Source organism: Scylla paramamosain, chromosome 46, assembly GCF_035594125.1.
Source record: "Scylla paramamosain isolate STU-SP2022 chromosome 46, ASM3559412v1, whole genome shotgun sequence".
NCBI lineage: Eukaryota > Metazoa > Arthropoda > Malacostraca > Decapoda > Portunidae > Scylla > Scylla paramamosain.
In genome coordinates, this window is record NC_087196.1 from 9,965,858 (window position 1) to 9,987,170 (window position 21,313).

At 41.1% G+C, this 21,313-nt stretch overlaps 1 protein-coding gene across 3 annotated transcripts in view; it reads left to right on the forward strand.

Moving 5' to 3' along the window:
* LOC135094560 (extracellular sulfatase Sulf-1-like) overlaps window positions 1-21,313 on the forward strand; it is a 75,756-nt gene that overhangs the window by 40,589 nt on the left and 13,854 nt on the right. For 2 of the 3 annotated variants that reach the window (XM_063994761.1, XM_063994760.1), the window contains exon 4: window positions 21,183-21,282. In XM_063994761.1, coding sequence (XP_063850831.1) covers window positions 21,183-21,282 — 100 coding nt within the window. Of the gene's footprint in view, window positions 1-14,834; window positions 14,871-21,182; window positions 21,283-21,313 lie in introns of those variants that run through there. The other variant, XM_063994762.1, reaches the window with a different exon arrangement.

A 21,313-nucleotide genomic window follows, 5' to 3' on the forward strand; every position in this document is an offset into this window, starting at 1 on the left:
CACGAACAGGATGTGGGAGAGGCAGAGTATTTCAGTTGACACACACACACACACACACACACACACACACACACACACACACACACACACACACACACACACACACACACACACACACACACACACACACACACACACACACAGAGTTTTATTGCTTTATTCCTCAGTTTGTGATGGGTAATTTTTATCTTCCCCCCTAAGAGCCTGTCTGGGATTTTTCCTCCTCCTCCTCCTCCTCCTCCTCCTCCTCCTCCTCCTCCTCCTCCTCCTCCTCCTCCTCCTCCTCCTCCTCCTCTTCCTTCTCCTCCTCCTCCTCCTCCTCCTCCTCCTCCTTCTCCTCACTCTTGTCTTTCGTTTTTTGTTCCTCTTTTTTAGACGTATCATTTCCCCTCCTCCTCCTCCTCCTCCTCCTCCTCCTCCTCCTCCTCCTCCTCCTCCTCCTCCTTTCTCTTTTTCCTTCTTGTCCTATTTTTCCTCGTTTTTTCTTTTTGTTTATCTTGAATTTTTACATATGCATCCTCCTCCACCTCCTCCTCCTCCTCCTTTTGTTTGTTTTTCTCTTCTCATCTTCCTTCTCCTCGTCCTCATTATCATAATTTTTCCTTCTCCTCCTCCTGCTCCTCCTCCTCATCTCCAGCCCTAAATAGGCCGGCAATCAAGGTGCGCCGGCCCTCCCTCAGGTGCTCGTAGGCCTAATTAGCGTACAGGTGTACAGGTGTAGTCCCGGTGGTCATTAGGCACACCTGTCACCTGGCTGCCTGCGGGGGGGTAGGGAGGGATGGAGGGAGAGGAGGAGAGATAAGGGAAGCAAAGAGAAACGATGGAGGGGAGAGAAAGGAGGAGAGATGAGGGAGAAGGAAAGGAGGATTAGGAAGGGAAGGGGCGGAGGGAAGAAGGGAGAGGAGAGATGAAGGAAGCAATGGGAGAAAGGTTAGGGAGAAGAAAGGAAGGGAGAAAAGGGAGAAAGATTAAGAAGAATAAAGAAAGAGAAGGGAAGGAGGGGATGAAAAGAAGGGGAAGTAGAAATGTAAAATGAAGGAGGGAAGGGAGAATTGGGAGGAGAAGGAAAGGAAAGAGGAAGAAGGAAGGGAATAGAAGGAAAGGAGGAAAGGAAAGGAAAGAGAAGCAAAGGAAGGAATAAAGAAAACGGGAAGGGAGGGAGGGAGGGAGGGAAAGAACAGGGTGAGATAGAAATGGGAGGAAAGGAAGGAAATATATAAGGAAAGGGAGGACATTTTTTTCCTTTCTGGTCATTTTCCTCCCTGATTTATTTCCTCATGAATATTTTCCTCTTTATTTTCCAGTCTGATTTATTTTCCCCACGGTCATTTCTCACCCAAACATTTCTTTCCCTAATCTAGTAAATAATAATCGAGTAACTGAATAAATAAAACAAAGTAAAATGAATTAAGTTAGATAAACACACGTATTTTTTCTTAACTACCAAAAAAAAAAGAATTAATGAAGAATAAGTAAGGTTGTTGAAAGTACGATAATTTTGCCTTTGAGTACGTCAGAGATCAAGATGCAAACACTGATTCGTTTTCCTTTTTTTTTTTTTTTTTTTTAAGTTGGTGTAAAGTTCATATCTAAATATTATTGTAACTCAATCCACGTTTTTTTTTGTGTGTGTGTGTATGTGTGTGTCTGTGTGTTTCTGCTTTCCTTCTTCTTCATCTTCTTCTTCTTCTTCTTCTTCTCCTTCTTCTTCTTCTTCTTCTTCTTCTTTTCTTTTTCTTTTTCTTTTTCTTCTTTTTATCGTTCCTCCTCCTCCTCCTCCTCCTCCTCCTCCTCCTCCTTTCTTCTTCTTCTTCTTCCTTCTTCTTCATCTTCTTCTTCTTCTTCTTCTTCTTCTTCTTCTTCTTCTTCTTCTTCTTCTTCTTCTCTCTTCTTCCTCCTCCTCCTCCTCCTCCTCCTCCTCCTCCTCCTCCTCCTCCTCCTCCTCCTCCTCCTCCTCCTCCTTCTCCTGGCGTTTTGCGTGTGGGGTGTTTTACAAGCGGTCATGTTTCCTGAGGCTCTGCAAGTGCTGTGCTGTTTATCATGTAAACGACGAGGCACCACAGAACAGCCCCTTCACCAGTACTCAGCTCTCAGTCAGTCAGTCAGGCAGTCAGGCAGTCAGTTAGTAAGGCAGTTAGTTGATTGGTTCGTTGGTTATTTAGTCAGTTAATTAGTTAGTCAGTCAGTCAGTTAGTCAGTCAGTCAGTCAGTCAGTCAGTCAGTTAGTCAGCCAAACATTCATTCATTCAGTCATTCATCCAGTCAGTCAGTCAGTCAGTCAGTCAATCAGTCAGTCAGTCAGTCCCTGTTTGGAAAATCTGTTCACTTCTAACGTTTTCATCAGCGACAAAGTTGTTTTTATCATTACATTTTTGTGGCCTTTACCGACGTCCCTTACACATAGTAGTGGCAGTAGTAGTAATAGTAGTAGTAGTAGTAGTAGTAAGGGCATAGCTGTCACCTCTAGTTATCAGACATGCGTCCCGTCACGGAGGATGTCTATGTGTTACAAGCGACAGGATGGAATGAGCTAACATGATAAGCTACCTGATTACTGACACGGGGCGGCGCCAAGCGAAGGGAAAAAGGTTTGTGGCATCGTCTCTCCAGTCTGACTTAAAGGGCTCGTATTTTGAAAAGCTTTGCCCTTTCGTATGACTATTTTCAAAAGCCACAGTGATGATTAGCAGGTTCTCATTAGTGTTTCTCCCGTTAATAAGGTCTTGCTAACCTATCACTTGTCACTAGAACCGTAAAAACGCAATTAAAAACTCATGTATTTTACTGAAAGGCCCTTGTTCTTAAACGTTTTCCTCTCGATACGACTGTTTTTAAAGGCCACAGATGATTGGCCGGGTTTTCACGAGTGTTTCTCATGTAATTAATGTAGAAATCTTGTTAATCTGTCACTAGAGCCGTCAAAGCACTCTTAAAAACCAGCGTCACTGCAGCATGGATTCCCCGCCTTTCCTTCATCTTTCAGCCCTTCGTCTTAATATGTTTCTCTGTTCATAGCCATCATAAGGAGACAGGAAAACAAAGTCAAAAACACTTTTACTATTTTACCTTGTAGTCAAAAAATGGTAATTCGTATCACTATCAATAAAGAAAATTAAACATTCTATTATAAAGAAAAAAATATACTGTTGATTTTTATCACAAATAGAATCAAAACAAACACGAGGTTCATTATGAGTGGGAACACTGCTGATTCATCGAGTCCATCAGTTTATGTGAGGACGTGTTGGTGACAGTGCTGCTTCCCTATACTGTCATCGGCCTTCACGTGAGTCCTGGCCGTTGTGTTCATGGCTACCGAACCTGTGACCCTCATTCACCTAGGTATGCAGTGACGGACCGTGAGGCTGCCCAGACAAAACTGAACTGGACTGAACAGGATTAACTGACCCCCCTTTCTCTCTCTCTCTCACACACACACACACACACATTCTTAGCATTCTTTCTCTCTCGTATTTTATAAAGTAAGATTTAATTGAGTTGCTATTCAGTTATCAGTCAGGTACATCAATTATTTCCCCAGCTCACCATTATTTTTTTTTACCATAAGGGATAAATTTACTCCTAGTTGAGAATCACTGAGCTGAAGTCTTTGAAGGTGGTGGAGGTGGTGCGCGGAGACGTTTCAGAATATGGGCCGTAACGCTCAGCCATCTGTTCTGATCCCACGTGAGAGAAGAGTGGAAAACTAAACGAAAACAGTGATAACATAGCTAACCATCTCTGTATCCTCTGAAAACAGTCCGGAATGGAGGAGGAACCTTTTATAAATACGAAAATGCGAGTCTTTTTTTTTTCTTTTTTTTTTTCTGTGGTTGGGTGATGGTGGGAAGAGGAAACGCGTCTGTCTGTGTCCTCTCTCCTCTCTTGTACACAACCTTATCTGGGCGGGATTTCATACGTGCTTTACCTTTGACCTTTTGATGGCTCGTGACAGCACGGCACGTATTCTTAAGCTCCTCTCATTAAGGTAGTTTTCAAAGCATACGGAGTTTTTATTTATTTATCTTTTAATAATGTAGGAGGGACAAAGGACAAAGGAGGCCAAAGGAAACAAAAATCCAATAAAAAAAGGCCTACTGAGATGCCGGTCCCCGAATACGGTTCGAAGCGGTAGTCAGAAATTGAAGGAAAGGTGTCTTGAAACCTCCCTCTTGAAGGAATTCAAGTCATAGGAAGGTAGAAATACAGAAGCAGGCAGGGAGTTCCAGAGTTTACCAGAGAAAGGGATGTATAATTGAAAAAGGATGTATAATTGAAAAATACTGGTTAACTCTTGCATCAGAGAGGTGGACAGAATAGGGGTGAGAGAAAGAAGGAAGTCTTGTGTAGCGAGGCCGCGGGAGGAGGGGAGGCATGCACTTAACAAGATCATTAGAGAAGTTAGCATGAAAATAATAGAAGATAGCTAAAGATGCAACATTGCGGCGATGAGAGAGAGGCTGAAGATCAATTTTGTTCTCTCTCTCTCTCTCTCTCTCTCTCTCTCTCTCTCTCTCTCTCTCTCTCTCTCCTCTCTCTCTCTCTCTCTCTCTCTCTCTCTCTCTCTCTCTCTCTCTCTCCTTACTAATTTATTCATTTTTTAATATTTTCGTAAGCAGTATTTTGTTTTCATTTTCTTATAAAGAGGCGATTTTATTTATTTATTTATTTATTTATTATTTTTTTTCATTATTCTTTATTTCTCGTAGTGCAATAAAGTGTTGCTTTTCTTTGTATTGTTTTCCCTTTTGCGGAACGTCACATCTTCCCTGTGCTATTTATTTACATTCATTCATTTATTTATTCTATTTTATTGACTTTTTTCACGTTTTTTTGTAGCGCGACACATTTATTTATTTATTCATTTATTTATTCATTCCTTTAGTATCCCAATTCTCGTCCTCGCTAGCGGCACTGCCCCCCCCCGCCCCCCACACGAAAAAGTAAATAAAAAAACATGTTTGTGACTTGTTTACTGTCACTGGGAAAGGACATGACAGCGAGCTAATCTGATTCATAAACCACCACTAATATCTCTCTCTCTCTCTCTCTCTCTCTCTCTCTCTCTCTCTCTCTCTCTCTCTCTCTCTCTCTCTCTCTCTCTCTCTCTCAATGCTAGATAGGTAGACAGATAGGTAAATAAACAGATTATTTTTTCATTTTCAAGTAGATAGATGATAAATGAATAGACAGATAGAGAGATAGACAGATTGATAGATAGACAGATTGATAGATAGACAGACAAATAGATAGAGAGACGGATAGACAGACAGACACATGTAGATAGATAGACAAGTAGATAGACATGCATATAGACGCGCACACACACACACACACACACACACACACACACACACACACACACACACACACACACACACACACACACACACACACACACACACACACACACACACACACACACACACACACACACACACACACACACACACACACACACAGATGTAATGTCACACAACAAGAAGGTCACAGTAACATTTGACCCTCCGTACAGGGGCGTGATCTAGGTCAGGCAAACAGCACACATACGCACGGGGAGGTCACTGTGGCGGGTAAAACTTTCGAGACGGGTTCACGCTTCTCATAGGGAAATCCATGCGGGAGGGGGCTTGACTCCCTTATGGTGGCTTCCTGAGTGAGTGCACGGGGAGATTCAGTGATGGGTTGTGTTGTGGAGTTGGTAAAGGGTGGGTAGAGAGAGAGAGAGAGAGAGAGAGAGAGAGAGAGAGAGAGAGAGAGAGAGAGAGAGAGAGAGAGAGAGAGAGAGAGACATGTTACGGTGAATACTTTGTTATTAAGGTAGTTTGTTGTTGTTGTTGTTGTTGTTGTTGGTGTTGGTGTTGGTGGTGGTGGTGGTGGTGGTGGCGGTGGTGGTGGTTCTTATGATTGTTGTTGTTGTTGTTGTTGTTGTTATTGTTGTTGTTGTCGTTTCTTGTTCTTATTCTTGTTCTTGTTCTTATTCTTGTCCTCCTCCTCCTCCTCCTCCTCCTCCTCCTCCTCCTCCTCGTCCTCCTGCTACTACTACTATTACCACTACTGCTACTTCTACCACCACCACCACCACCACCACCCAGAACACAGAGGAGCAGTACTGTTGTCACACACTAATGGGGTAATCACGTCTTTCCTTCCTTCGCTTCTCATCAACAAGACTTGCCTCCCCGCCTCTCTCCCTCCCCCGCCGCGCTCCTACGTTTGTTTCCGGCAGCGGGGTGAATTAGATTACCACTGATGATGCGCCGGGAGAGGGAAGGGTTTATCAGGGCCCAAACGCAGCTAATTCACACAGATGAGGAGTAATCCCTGTTTGTGTCAGATATTTCCTCACTTAGATGTCTTGTGTCCCTTGATTGTGTTAAGGAAGGGAGGATCTCTCTCTCTCTCTCTCTCTCTCTCTGCGCTACCACGTGACTGTTGAGGGAGCGGCAGTGTTAGTCACTTGTCAAACCGCAATCTTAAATACTGCCAACGGTTTGAAGTGTGTTGTATTTCGTCGACTTTCTCTCCCGGTATCTGAGAGAGAGAGAGAGAGAGAGAGAGAGAGAGAGAGAGAGAGAGAGAGAGAGAGAGACGTTTTGCTTTAGTTTATTCCATGTTCAGTGTGCTTATGGGCAAACTCTCGTACCGTGACAATGCCTCGCTAAGTCCCATTGGGTTCATTACGTATTATTCGATACAGACTCTAAATGTTGTAAATAAAGTATTAGGCTATGTGAATGTTTTGAGTTTTGTGTTGTTGTTGTGTTGTGTCTCCCCTCGGTAGCCTTAAACACCTGCTGACAGTTTGAAGTGTATTGTTAAACACTTAGTTGCCATAATTTCAAGTTTCTTTGGTATTCTTCATCTTATTCTCTTTATTTATTTATTTTTTTTACAAGTAACTGAAGAAGCACGGCTGTTTTTCACAAATAACAGAACAGTGATTATTAAATTAATAGAAAAATCATAGTTATTTTTTTTATAGAAAAAGCGTCATTATTTTTTAATAGAAAAAAAAAAACTGATTTTTTTTTTACAAATAACAGAAGAGCAAATATTTTCCAACAAGAAACACAAGAGGCACATTTACTTTATCGATAGTTAACAGAAAAACATTCTTTAGAACAAGCAACAAAGGAAATATTTTTACTATAAATAGCAGAAGCACAAATGTTCTTAGAGCAACAAGCACAGGCGCTCCTCAGAGAGAGAGAGAGGGAGAGAGAGAGAGAAGCCACACGTCTGCAGAAAATGCTCAGTTAAATATTCGAAGCGTAATTTGTCCTCATGAAACCGAAGAAGAAGAAAAAGAAGAAGAAGAAGAAGAAGAAGAAGAAGAAGAAGAAGAAGACATTTTTCTACAAATAACGTAATAATGAAGAAGAAGAAGAAGAAGAAGAAGAAGAAGAAGAAGAAGAAGAAGAAGAAGAAGAAGACATTTTCTACAAGTAACGTAATAATGATAAAAAAACCAGCATCATTAATCCTTAAACAAGAAGAATAACATTTTTTTTTTTCATTTCTTGTATTTATTTTACAAGTAACAAAGGAAGCAGCAGCAACAGTAATCCTTAAAACAGCCGCAAAACCAAACCAACAATCATAACAGGGGCGTCATTTCCCACCACAAGAAACAAGCTAAGTATAGACTATCCTGGGTGGGGACGTCCCTGCATCCTGGCCCCAGTGTTCCACCCGTCTGTCCCGTGTCCTGAAATTCTTTGCTCTTTCACTACTATTTTCAAAGGCTACGTATATGATTAGCTGGGTTCTCAAGGGTGTTTCTCTTTATAATGTAGAAATCTTGTTAATCTGTCACTAGAACCTTAAAAACACCTCTAAAAATGCTTTACTTCCTACCAAGAGTATTTTCAAAGGCTACGTATATGATTAGCTGGGTTCTCAAGGGTGTTTCTCCTCTTAATAATATAGAATTCTTGTTAATCTGTCACTAGAACCTTAAAAACACCTTTAAAAATGCTTTACTTCCTACCAAGAGTATTTTCAAAGGCTACATCTATGATTAGCTGGGTTCTCAAGGGTGTTTCTCCTCTTAATAATATAGAATTCTTGTTAATCTGTCACTAGAACCTTAAAAACACCTTTAAAAATGCTTTACTTCCTACTAAGAGTATTTTCAAAGGCTACCTAGATGATTAGCTGGGTTCTCAAGGGTGTTTCTCCTCTTAATAATATAGAATTCTTGTTAATCTGTCACTAGAACCTTAAAAACACCTTTAAAAATGCTTTACTTCCTACCAAGAGTATTTTCAAAGGCTACGTCTATGATTAGCTGGGTTCTCAAGGGTGTTTCTCCTCTTAATAATATAGAATTCTTGTTAATCTGTCACTAGAACCTTAAAAACACCTTTAAAAACGCTTTACTTCCTACAAAGAGTATTTTCAAAGGCTACGTATACGATTAGCTGGGTTCTCAAGGGTGTTTCTCCTCTTAATAATATAGAATTCTTGTTAAACTATCACTAGAACCGTAAAAAAAAAAAAAAACGCTTAAAAATAATTTTCTCTCACCACCACTATTTCCAAAGGCCAGAAATATGACTAGCTAGGTTCTTAACAATACTTCATCCGTTAATCATGTAGAAATCTCATTAATCTGTCACTAAAACCGTAAAAACACCCTTAAAAACCTGTCTAACCACCACATACATAGAGCCGGGTTCTTAAATGTCTTTCACCTTTAATCACATAAAAAAAACTCATTACTCTATCACTGTAACCATAAAAACACCCTTAAAAACCCCTGTCACTTTATCTAGTAAGAGTCTATTGAAGATAGTGGGTGTGCGGGCAGAATTGTTCCGAATACGGGCCGTGGCGGGCAGGAGCAAGCGGGGCAGGCGGGCGGGGAAGCGAATGACTGTGAGGAGAAGTCTTGGCGAGGCACATGACGTAAGCTTTGCAATTACTCACAACGTCTGGGGGCACTCAAGTTACCAAATGGTCGTGTGTTAGATGCCACACCCTTGCCCTGCTCGCCTGGGACCTTGACGCTTGCTGCACGCACACACACACACACACACACACACACACACACACACACACACACACACACACACACACACACACACACACACACACACACACACACACACACACACACACACACACACACACACACACACACACACACACACACACACACACACTAAGAGGCTTAACAAGGCAGGAGGAGATAAGAATGTTCAGAAATACAGTTTTTCAAATGGAATTATAGATTTGTGGAATGCTTTATCGCGAGGATTGGTGTGTGTGTGTGTGTGTGTGTGTGTGTGTGTGTGTGTGTGTGTGTGTGTGTGTGTGTGTGAATACAAGGAAGGCAATGAGGATCTGGTGTTGAAAGACGGGACATAACTCTCTTGACACACACACACAAACACACACACACACGCACGCACACACACACTCTAACAACCAGCAGCTTCTTCCCATCATAGGCCACGTGTGTTTGCGTTTTCCTCAAGGGGTGAATGGCCTTGCGTGTTTGTGCCTCCTTATCACCCTGCTCAAATTGGTTCGTACCACTCCGGACTGGTGGAGATCGCGTATGACTGATAACACCAAAGTCTCATCCTCTGCAGCACCTCGGCTTCCCACAGAGATGCCCCCGTATTCTGAAGCGCTTCTGTCCGCACCTCCACTGCTTTCAAAAGGCTGTAGATGAAGTTGCACGGGTTTTGAGACAGTTTTTTATGGACGTAGCGACAGATTAACAAGAATAACATTTTTTTAACAGGAGAAGCACTGTTGAGAACCCGGCTGGTCATCTCTGTGGCCTTTGAAAACGTGCGTGGTTGGAGAGCATATCTGAATAGGAACATGCATTTAAAAGCGCCAGAGATGACAATTTTCTTCCCATGGTTGTTTTTCGTGTTTAAACAATCACTAAAATCATCAAACGCCCTTGAAAATTCCAGTAACTTCGACTAGAACATCTTAAGCTATTATAATTATGTAAATATCTTTGTAACTTTCCCTAAAGCCTGCCAAGTGTCACTGTAACCATGAAAAACACTATTGAAAACCTTAGTAACTTCAATCAGGGGGTATTAAGCTATCAATCATGAGAACACCGTTGAACATTTTAGTAACTAACGCTGAAACCTGCAATACTGTTGAACCATGCAGATCAAGCTAGTACTATCTCTAATAATAATAATAATAATAATAATAATAATAATAATAATAATAATAATAATAACAATAAACTATCGCTGGAATCGTGAAAACACTTAAAAATCCCAATACCTTCTGCTAAACTCTCATTTGGACCACGAAAACACTTGAAAATACCGTTAATTCCACTAACACATGTCAGACTATCACTCGAACTATGGAAATACTTCAAAATCCCCATAACTTCCACTGCAATACGCTAAACTATCACTCGAAATATGAAAACACCTTTGCAAACACCAACTTTCCTTTCGAACTTGCTAAACTCGCTTGAAAAACCCAATAACTACCAAATTGCCAGTAGAACCTGCTAAACTATCCCTCAAACCACAAAACCACCCTTGAAAACTCGAATAACCTTCACTAGAACCCGTTGAAAAGCAGACGAGATGGAGAATCAACACTTTTAAGGACAAAGACCCGCCAGAATTCCTTGTAGTAAGAGAAGACGAGGCTATCTGTCTGCCTGCCTCTCTGTCTGTCCGTCTGTCTGTCAGTCAGTCGCCCACGCTTGTCTCTGTCTCCGTGTCACAAAAAGTTACATCTGCTGCCTGAACTTGATATGTGAATAGAAATAAAAATAAAAAAAAAATAAAAAAACGAGCTTTGAATGCATAACTAAAGAGGGATTAATATAATACGTATGCAAATATATTCAGGGGCCTCTACTGCACTAACTGGAGCGATGTGGTGGGTCAGGAATCCGCGTGGGAGTAGGGAACGAGGTTAGGAAGGCTGGGGTGGCAAGATGGCGGCCTTGTGGAGTGGCGTGGCGTCCTAATATGGAGGTTTCAGGCGTCGTGCAATGTGGATTCTGAAGCAGACGAGATGAGTGTTGCCACGTGTGTGTGTGTGTATGTGTGTGTGTATGTGTGTGTGTGTGTGTGTGTGTGTGTGTGTGTGTGTGTGTGTGTGTGTGTGTGTATGTGTGTGTGTGTCAGTAATCATCTCACTCGTTAACCTTTTGTCCTTATCTGGGGGAGAGAGAGAGAGAGAGAGAGAGAGAGAGAGAGAGAGAGAGAGAGAGAGAGAGAGAGAGAGAGACGCATACATGGAGTTATAGACAGACAGAGACAAACAGGCAAACGAACACAGGCAGATAGACAGACAGATAAACAGAAAACGAGGAAAAAAATAAAGAGTTGAACGAAATTAAAAGTGACGAAAGGAAGAAGAGATTATTAATATGGAAAAGTTAAGATCAAATGACGGAGGAAAGAAGGAAAGAAATTGTAGAAAGAGGAGCGCTAGAGAGAGAGAGAGAGAGAGAGAGAGAGAGAGAGAGAGAGAGAGAGAGAGAGAGAGAGAGAGAGAGAGAGAATTTTGCATACCGGATGTTAGCGTCGGTCTTATTCTTGTTTACTCAGATAATTGCCACAGATTACCTTATAAGGATGTTGCGCAAGCCAGTCAGCGGTTGCGCAAATAAGTGATAATTTTTACGAAGCGTTTCAGAAAAGATAAATAAATAAAAATAAATAAATAACGGTAACAGGAAATGCATTCACAAACTTTATCTGTACTTTTAACACATCTAATCTTGGGGTGTTCGAAGTATTTATTTTTTTTTTCGTGATTCTAGCGTTGTTTAACCTTTCGAATGTCATTTGGTACACCTTTCCCTAATTACCAATCACTCTGAGGCATCTTCACTTGTACAGCCGCATCCAATCTTTAAACTAGTTAGAAATTGCAAAATCTCTCGTTTTTCACCCACAACTTTCTTGCACATGCTTGTAAAGTCTTCACGCATTGCATCTGGTGCTGTTAATTGTTCCGTGTGGCAGTGAAAGGGTTATAACAACGGTTCTCCACCTTCAACATATTTTACTGAAAGTTTTTGGGATCCTTAACAATGTCCGTGGAATTTTATAGAATTTACCTTTAGTTCTTGTTATTTTTAGTGAGATTGTCATGATTCTAGACGTATTTTCTTTTATATTTTTCTTTCTTCTCTTTTAGCGACCCTTGATGCGTGGACATGTAGTGTTATTACCAGCTATTTATTTGTATTGCGTTTATTAATATTTCATTTGTAATATCTGAGACTTCCCAGTAATTCTCAGGGTCATCCTAAGATACAATACACGCAAAAGAATTCCCAAGCTGTGAGTTTTGGGAGCCACTGCTTTACAACCTGTTAAATTATCACTAGAATCATGAAAACATCCGAAAACACCAACAGCTTCCACTACATCGTTCTGAACTACCATAAAAACCATGGAAAAGAAAAAAAAAAAATCTTGAAAACCCTATTAACTTCCACCACACTGTCTAACTACCACTGCAACAATGAAAACACCCTCGAGAACCACGAGAAATTTGAATTAGAGACTATTAAACTATCACCAAAACCATAAAAGAAAAAAACACTTAAAAAAAAAACACCAGTAACTTTCACTATACAATAAACTAAATCAGAAAAAAAATAACACTAACTTCCCCTATTAAACCATCACCACACTTAAAAAAACACTTAAAAAACACCAGTAACTTCCACTACACCACTTGAAACTCGACTACAATCATGACACCTTTAAAAACACCCAGTAACTTCCGCTATACCCTGTTAAACTGCCACTAGGACCGTCAGAACACCTTAAAGACACAACAACAACTTCTAGGGGTCTTCAGAAGTATTGAAGATTACTCTGCCTGACTCATATCCTCATTTTGTCTATGCTGACCTCTTCGCTATACAGAGGATATATGTAATGCTATGACATCATTAACACTTTTTTTTATCTTTTTTTATCGTTCAGTGACATGGTATCAACTTTCGTTTTCTTTGGGCGTTGGAAAAATAAGTTATCTATGTTTACGTCAGTAGTGTAGCTAACCTTTTCTTTTTCTTTCTTTTTCTTTTTTTTTTGTAGTTAAGATTGTTCATGTGTGTGCTGATAGTGTTAATTTTTTTTTTTCGTTGTTCATCTTTCATTAAATTTTTTCTCATGTATTCCTTATTTCTTATCTGTTATTATCGTTCATTCTTGCTGGCACGTAGTTTGTGAATTATTGCTTTGTATTTTATTTTATTGGTTTTCATTGTTAATCTTTTATTCCTTATTTCTTGTTTATTCATTATTCCATACCTGTTATTTATTTATCATTCATTCCTGCTGTTTTTTTTCAAATTAACTGGTTTTGTTTTCTATATTAATCTTTTATTCCTTATTTCATGTTTTTTTGTCTATTCCTTATTTGTTTTTTTTTATTTTTATTCTTTATTTTTTTACCTATTACTTTTTTTTTTTTTTAGTGACATCAGTTTTTCTCTTATTTTCTTCGTTCGTTGGAAAAAAAATAATTGTTTATCATTTATTCTTTCCTCTCATATTTTTATCAATTCTTTATCTACCATTTCTCATTTATTTTTTGTTCTTTGTCATTGGTTTTTTTTTTTGAGTGACTCAGTTATCAGCTTTCGTTCTTTTCTCCATTCGTTGGAAAATAAAGAAAAAAATATATATATATCTGAACGTGTTTAAGTAACTTACGTTTATGAATTTTTCCTTGATAGTTCTTCTTTCATGTTTTTTATACACAGAGATGGTGTTGAACGTAGTGGTGGTGGTGGTGGTGATGTTGGTTATCGTGGTGGTACTGGTACTGGTTGTCGTGGTGGTGGTGGTGGTGGTGGCGGTGGTTTTCATCCATTCATGCTCCCGTGGCTAGTTTGTGTGTGTTGATGCCGCGAGAGGGACACTGTGGCGCCCTAGTCCCAAGGTCCCTGCCCGGCCTTGCCCATCCCTCGGAAACTTGCGAGGGAGGATGCACTGGCTGATGACTCGTCCTTCTTCTCCTTTATCTTGTTCATTTGCCTCTGTCTGCTCTTGCGGAAGTTATTTAGGAGTTCTCAGGAGGGTTTTCAAATGTTTTTTTATGATTCTAATGATGGTTTGACTGGTTCTCTTGTAAGTTAATGAGGGTTTTCAAGAGTTTTTATGTTTTTTTCTTAATAATTCTAGTGATGGTTTAACTGGTTCTGTTGCAAGTTATTGGGGTTCTCAGAGGTGCTTTCATGGGGTTTAAATAATTCTAGTGATGGTTTAACAGGTTTTAGTGGGAGTTGTTGGAGTTTTTAGAGCGGTTTTCAAGAATGTTTTAAGGATTTTGGTAATGTGTTAAGTGGTTCTAGTGCGGGTTACTGGGATTTCAAAGGTGTTTTCATGATCACAGTGCGAGGTTAACAGGTTCTAGAGGAAATTATTTGTTTTAAGAGTGCTTCCACAGTTCTAGAGATTGTTTGAGAAAGATTCCGAATAGCCTTTTTGGAAGGAAATGAATATAGCAATTTGAATCACCTCCGTGCCTTTTGAAAATTGTACTGATGGGGGAACAAAATGTGTAATACTACGAGGTCTTGTCCTGCCGTGTGTAAAATTAGAGATATGTAGAAGAGACAGGAGTGAAAGGGGTTTCGTGTGCGTGTGTGTGTGTGTGTGTGTGTATTGAGAAACATTGACATCCGTTGTGCTCGCGTGCGTGACTCCTTAACCGGAAAGGGATGGGTCTTAAGGGCACCCTTGAGGCACCTCGGTTTGTAGGGCAGGGCGTCCGCTGGGAGGCTGCGCGGACGCCGAGCCCTCAGCATTCCACCAGCACCCGTTGCCTCTAAGGTGCGGAAACTGAACGTCTGTGTGGCTGTGTAGATGAGCGGCAGCGGTTCTTTGGTTCGTATTCACAGGCGCTTTGCTGTCACCACGAATAATTTCCAAGGCCACTGTGATGGTTAGCCAGGTTCTCGTCAGCGTTTCTCCTGTTATAATGTAGAAATCTAGTTAATATGTCACTAGAAGCGTAAAGACACCCTTAAAAACCCATGTAACAAATATCAAAAAGGCTTGTATTCTGAAACGTATTGCTTTCTCAACATTCCTATTTTCCAAGGCCACAGAGATGATCAGCCAGGTTCTCACAAGTGTTTCTCCTATAAATAATGTAGAAATCTTTTTAATCTGTCGCTGGAACTATAAAAAACACTTAAAAAAACCGTGTAACTTCTACCAGAGCCTCCCACTTACTCCAGCAGTGTGTCTATAAACCTAACTACATTGTTTTTTTCCGTAGAATGATGAGAATACTAACTACACATTGATTTGTATTGATTATCTTTTTACTGATATGGTCATCCTTCATTAACCTTCCTAGCACTGTAAAAATGTCTCGTATACGGACACAGAAGAAGAAGAGGAAAACAGTATTATATTTTTTTACATTACAGAAATATTGATGAAAGCTTAGCACAAAAATATCTAAAAAAAAAAAAAAAAAAGATGGGTATTGAAGTGAAAAAAAAAAAAAAAAAAATTGTTGAGCAGTGAAAGGGTTAAAACTACCAAGAGGCAAGAAGCGGATCCGAAGTTAGTGGAGGAGTCCGTGATTGCATTTCTGTGTTGTTGATTGTCCTGGATTTGTTTGTTGATGAGTTACGAGGGACAGAAGTTAGCGGGGGAAGTTAGCGGGAAAGTTTCTGATGGTGGTTCCAACTTTCTGTGATTCTTCCCACCTGAGCATTGAGATTCAGGTGTGTTGTGAATCTCTCTCTCTCTCTCTCTCTCTCTCTCTCTCTCTCTCTCTCTCTCTCTCTCTCTCTCTCTCTCTCTCTCTCTCTCGTTTTCTTTTCTTTATTTTTTCCCTTTGTTTTCTTTTGTGCTTTGTTTGTTTGTTTGTTTGTTTGTTTGTTTTTTGCTTGGTTAGTTGGTTGTTCCTTCCTTCCTTCCTTCCTTCCTTACTTCCTTCCTTCCTTCCTTCCTTCCTTCCTTCTTTCCTTCCTTCCTTCCTTCCTTCCTTCCTTCCGTCCTTCTTTCTTTCTTTCCTTCTTCCATTCATTCATTCACTCTTTCATTCTTTCTTTCTTTCATTATGTCTCAAAAGAAGAAGAAGCACTCGTAATGTAGTGGCGTGTCTTACAGCAGTGTGGGAGTTTAAAGGATTCAGCTGCCTGTAACAGAATGATAGTAAAAATAAAGTGATATAATTCTGGTATGGAAAAGAAAATAATAAAAAAAAATACACTCAAAATATAGTGGTGAGTCTTAGAGCAGTGTGTAAATTCAAAAGAGATTCTGCTGCCTCTAATTTAATGATCGTTATAAAGCAGTATTGTTTTGCTTCCATGCTTGGGGAAAAATATCTTTATAGTAAAATCGTGTCTTATCAGCAGTAGCTCAAAAGATGTCTGTTGCTTATAACAGAACAACACTCAAAAAGAGAAAAAAAAAATCATAATTCTGGTTATAAAAAGAAGGGGAGTATTTGGTTATAATATAATGGTGTCTTATTAGCATTGTGAGGCTTAAAGACATATAAATAAAAGCACCATTGTTTTAGCGCCAAGCAGACAAGCCTTCCACACATCGCGCGGGTGTTCAACAGGAGGAGACCTTTGTGTTAAATCATGCAGCGCGATTTGTGTATGTTGACACTAGATAAACACATAGATAGTCAGGGAGATGGTTATTATTATCACTGTTCGGTCGCCAAGCAAAAGTTTCTCCTTACAATGCACTGCTGTTTCTTGCTTGTTAAGTGTGTGTGTGTATTGAATAAATTATGCAATCTCCATCACATAATACATGATTCTGAATGTGACCAGCGAGGCGAGGAAGAGGAAGGCGTGCTGTCTGCCCACTACATCTCAACACACAGTACGTGTATTGATGGACAGATACAAAGAAATCACTATAACTGTGGCGGTGCGCAGAGATACAAGGAAGCAGGAAGACAGAAAAGTCATTACCATTATCATTATGACGGCAGGCAGGGAACTAAGGAAGCAGAAAGATGAAAAAGAAAAAAAAAAAAATTACTTTTACCATTATTGTGTCGGTGAACAGTGAAACAAGCAAGAAAATAAACAGAAAAAAGAAAAGAAAAAAGTCATCATTACTACCACCATCATTGCTGTGAGCAGAGAAGCAGGGAAGCGGAAGGCACGCAGCGCTGCCTCGCCTCACACACACGCGGCGGTAAGGCACTGCACCTGTTTATCCGTGTAGCAATTCCCATGAGCCTCCAGCGCCGCGGCAGACCCAGCTGGCAGAGTGCCCGGTCCAGGCGGCCTCAGACGGGAGAGGCTCCGCTAGCGTGCTGATGTTCGTGACCCCGACGCTGCACCGCTCCGTAACATTGTTCAGACCGAGACCTTACCCAGTGCAGCCCGGGGAAACACACTGGCTGGCTGGCTGGCTGGCTGGCTCCGTGTTTGGCGTGCGTGGGTGAGGACCAGGGAAGCACCAGGCACCTGTTACCCATCTCACCTGTGTTACCTGTAATGCTTCCCAGGTGTGTTCGGTGGCATGTGGCGGCGTCTTCTGCTGCCCACGACCACAACTTTTCCGACGACGACTTATTCTGCCGCCCGGGTGTTGAGGGGATGGGGGCGAGGGAAGGGAAGGGAGGGGAGGGGATGGGGTGATGCCATCTGGACAAAACTAGTATTCGTGGGTTTTTAGTGGGCTTCCCTAGGGCCAGAGTACGGAGATGATTGCCTAAAGGCTCTCTCTCTCTCTCTCTCTCTCTCTCTCTCTCTCTCTCTCTCTCTCTCTCTCTCTCTCTCTCTCTCTCTCTCTCTCTCATACGTATATATGTAAAAAAAGCAGGAAGCGTCACTATTACCACTTTTTTTCTTCATAAATACAATTCTCCTCCTCCTCCTCCTCCTCTTCCACCTCCTCCTCCACCTCCACTCCACCTCCACCTCCTCCACCTCTTCCAGGAAAAAAAATAAATAAAATGCCAAACAGAAAAAAGTGGTAAACCAAACCACAAAGTGATGAAGCCAGTGCGTGCCCTTCTTCCTCTCAGTCTTCCACCTCTTGTGATCCTTGGTGGATTAACTCATCGGCACGGAAAAGCTTACATATGAAGGGCGGCGGTGCACTTACAGGAAGGCGATCAACTAAAACAATTCACACCTCGAAGCTATGCGCCTCCCCCCCCACCCTTTCTCTCTCTCTCTCTCTCTCTCTCTCTCTCTCTCTCTCTCTCTCTCTCTCTCTCTCTCTCTCTCTCTCTCTCTCTCTCTCTCTCTCTTTTCAATGGCTTTAATTGGGTCTTGGTTCCAACATTTTTTTTTCAAAGATTTATTTCGATATTTCTTCATTATTACTCAAGTTTTAAATGTTTTATATGTTTTAATTTTTTATATGTTTAAAGTACATGACAAGTCAGAATATAGAAGGCAATCGAGGGTGTGTGTGGGGGAAGGCGCATAGCCAAAAGGTGTGAATGATTTTAGTGGATTGCCTTCCTGTATGTTAACCGCCGCCCTTCATTTGTAAGCCTTTACGTGCCGATGAGTTAACCCATCAAGAACCACAAGACCTGAAAGACTCAGTGGAAAAAAAAAAAAAAAAAAAAAAAGCCGCGCACTGGCCTATAACTTTGTAACTCCAATTTACGTCTTCATTTCTATTGAATATCTGAAAGGTTGGTCACAGACACGAACTGATCACACGTAGCCTTACCAAGCCTGCCTGACTGGTTGTGTGGTGCAGGAGGGGATGGAATCGAAACATCTGGGCTGTCCTCAGGTGATCGGCGGGGCCAGGTGAAGAGGTGTATTGATGGATTGGGTGGCCGGCTAGGCTGTGTATAGCTCGTCACAACAAATGGGTTATGTATATAGTGTTGCTTGAATTATTCGTTTGGTGGTTTTAGACTCGGTAGTTTGTTGTTGTTGATGATGGTGGTGGTGGTGGTGGTGGTGGTGTAAGTCCAATATTGTGACTTGTGGCTATTGCTCTAAAAAAAATATCGTTTTCTTTGGGAAATTTATCAAGCGTGAATATTCCCCGGCACTTGAATCCACCACTGGCGATATCCACGCAATGAAATCATCTATTGCTGGCCAGAACAGAGTAAATAGATGAATAGTTGATACGTAACTAGAGATGCTCATAGAGGCCTCTAGTGGTGCACTGTGGTGAGCCCTAACCTAACCTAACCAAGCCTAAGAGGAGGGCGTCTGAGCAAGGGAGGGCGGTGACGTCATTTGTTTACCTTGCGTCCGTCTGCTATTGACACCCACTTGAGGCCACTTAGGTGTATTGGCGGCCCCGGCTGTGCTTGATTGCGTGGTGGAAGGTGTTTGTCAGCGATACTCTTTACGCTACAAAGATGACGCACAATTCCTGCCCTACCGACTACGTTTTGCAGGGTCTAGTGGAAGTTGCTGGTGTTTTCAAGGGTGTTTTCCTGTTAGTGATAGTTTGGCAAGGATAATCATCATAAAAACAAGGAATAAGAAAAGAAACAGATGAACTAGCATTGCAGCTTGTGGATGTGAAAGGTTGAAAGCAAGGGTTATAGTAAAATGATAGTATTTCTGTGTTAACTCAATGTTCTGACTACATGGTCTTGTTTAGTCGCCGCGTCTCGAACTGAATATTAAGGCTGGTTGTGAGTGTGTCTCTGGTGAATGTTAGAGGCTGAATGCAAGGTGCTGGTTCATGGATGCTGTGAAATTATTATTGGTATTCAGTTTACTCACTGTTATTACCATTGTTCGTGTAATGGCATGGCCGCGTCTTTAATTGAATGTTAGGTGGCTGTGAGTGAATATAGAGGACAACTCGAAATTATTACCTTAGTCTATGTTGTGGCTGCGTCTCTTAGTGTTCAGAATTAGCGCCTCGTATTTGCTTTGGTACATTAGCTCAAGTCTTGTCCGAGCAGCGTCTGTACTGCTTCAAAAACGCGGCCTCATAAACTACACACGACTCACGGAGCGTCTTTTCCTGCTCTGGTGCCCTGGCGTGATGTGTTAGAGGTGTCTGTGTTTCGTGGTCACTTCCTGCTGGTGTGTGCTGGTGTGACGGGCAGGGACACTTGCAAACCTGCCCGTGGGTAGCGCTGGGCAGGTGGTGATTGGTGAGTGCGGGAATTTAGTTGATGTCGACCTTGTTAATTACCTGTTATTATCACTGTTCGTATATGTACGAGTATTTGTTTATTTATTTATTCATTTATTTTTTGTTATACGGTGTTTGTAGGGTAATTGTGTGTTGTTCCTGGTTTTATTTATGTATTTTCTCTATTTATTTTATGCACACTCACATAAACCTTTAGATCTTTGTGGTTGTGGAAACATTACTATTTATTCATTTCTTTAACTATGTACTTGTCTGCCTTCGTGATAATTTTTCATCTAAATTTCCATGGCAGTCTCCATATACCTATTACTCTCCCATAATGGTAAGGAGGAGGAGGAGGAAGAGAAGTTTAGTTAATGGAAAAATTATAAGTAAATAGAAAGATAAAATAAAAATTAAAGAATTGGTGGAAGGCGGCAGGGCAGGAAGTGTGGAGAACAGGGTGGTGGCTTAATGCAATAGTGAGGGGTGGCTGTCAACTATATTTTATACCACTTGACAACCCCCCTTACCTCATACTTTGCACCCTGACACACTGAGGAAGGTGAAGAGGCTGTAAAGTGATACTAGATAAGAAGTGATTTAAATGATATCAGAAATGCTGTTTATGATCATGTCTCTTTACAAGAGATGAGGACACAGGCACTTTGTTTAATACTTAGCGAAATGTACAGAGCAGCCTAAAGGAGAAGATTGCACATGTGGAAAAAAACATGAGGAAAAAACCACAAGGCAGCTGGTATTGATAATTTTGCAACCTGACCAGTAATTTCATGAATTTCAAATATCAGTGGTCCTGGTGGTGGTGGTTATCATTCTGTTGTGTATTACTGATGATCTTGTAGGGAGAAGGAAGCCAAGTGTTTCCCTATCATCAGTGTTATTATTCAGTGTTTAAGGAGAGGAAACTATTCTCAATCATTCATCCTCTTTTCTGGTAAACTCTGAAACTCCCTGCCTGCTTCTGTATATAACCTTCCTATAACTTGAACTCTCTCAAGAGGGAGGTTGCAAGACACTTATCCTCCAATTTCTGATGATCATTTCTGACTCTGTTGAGTGGCCCCACAGTGTCACTAAAGGTAATACAACTCTTTCTGTTCACAGGTATACACCAACAACCGCAACTGTTCCTCGTATCACTGGCAACAGACTCATGAACGCCGCAGCTTTGCCACCTACCTGGCCAACGCTGGGTACAGGACAGGTGAGAGCTAGACTTAACCCTTCCACTGCCA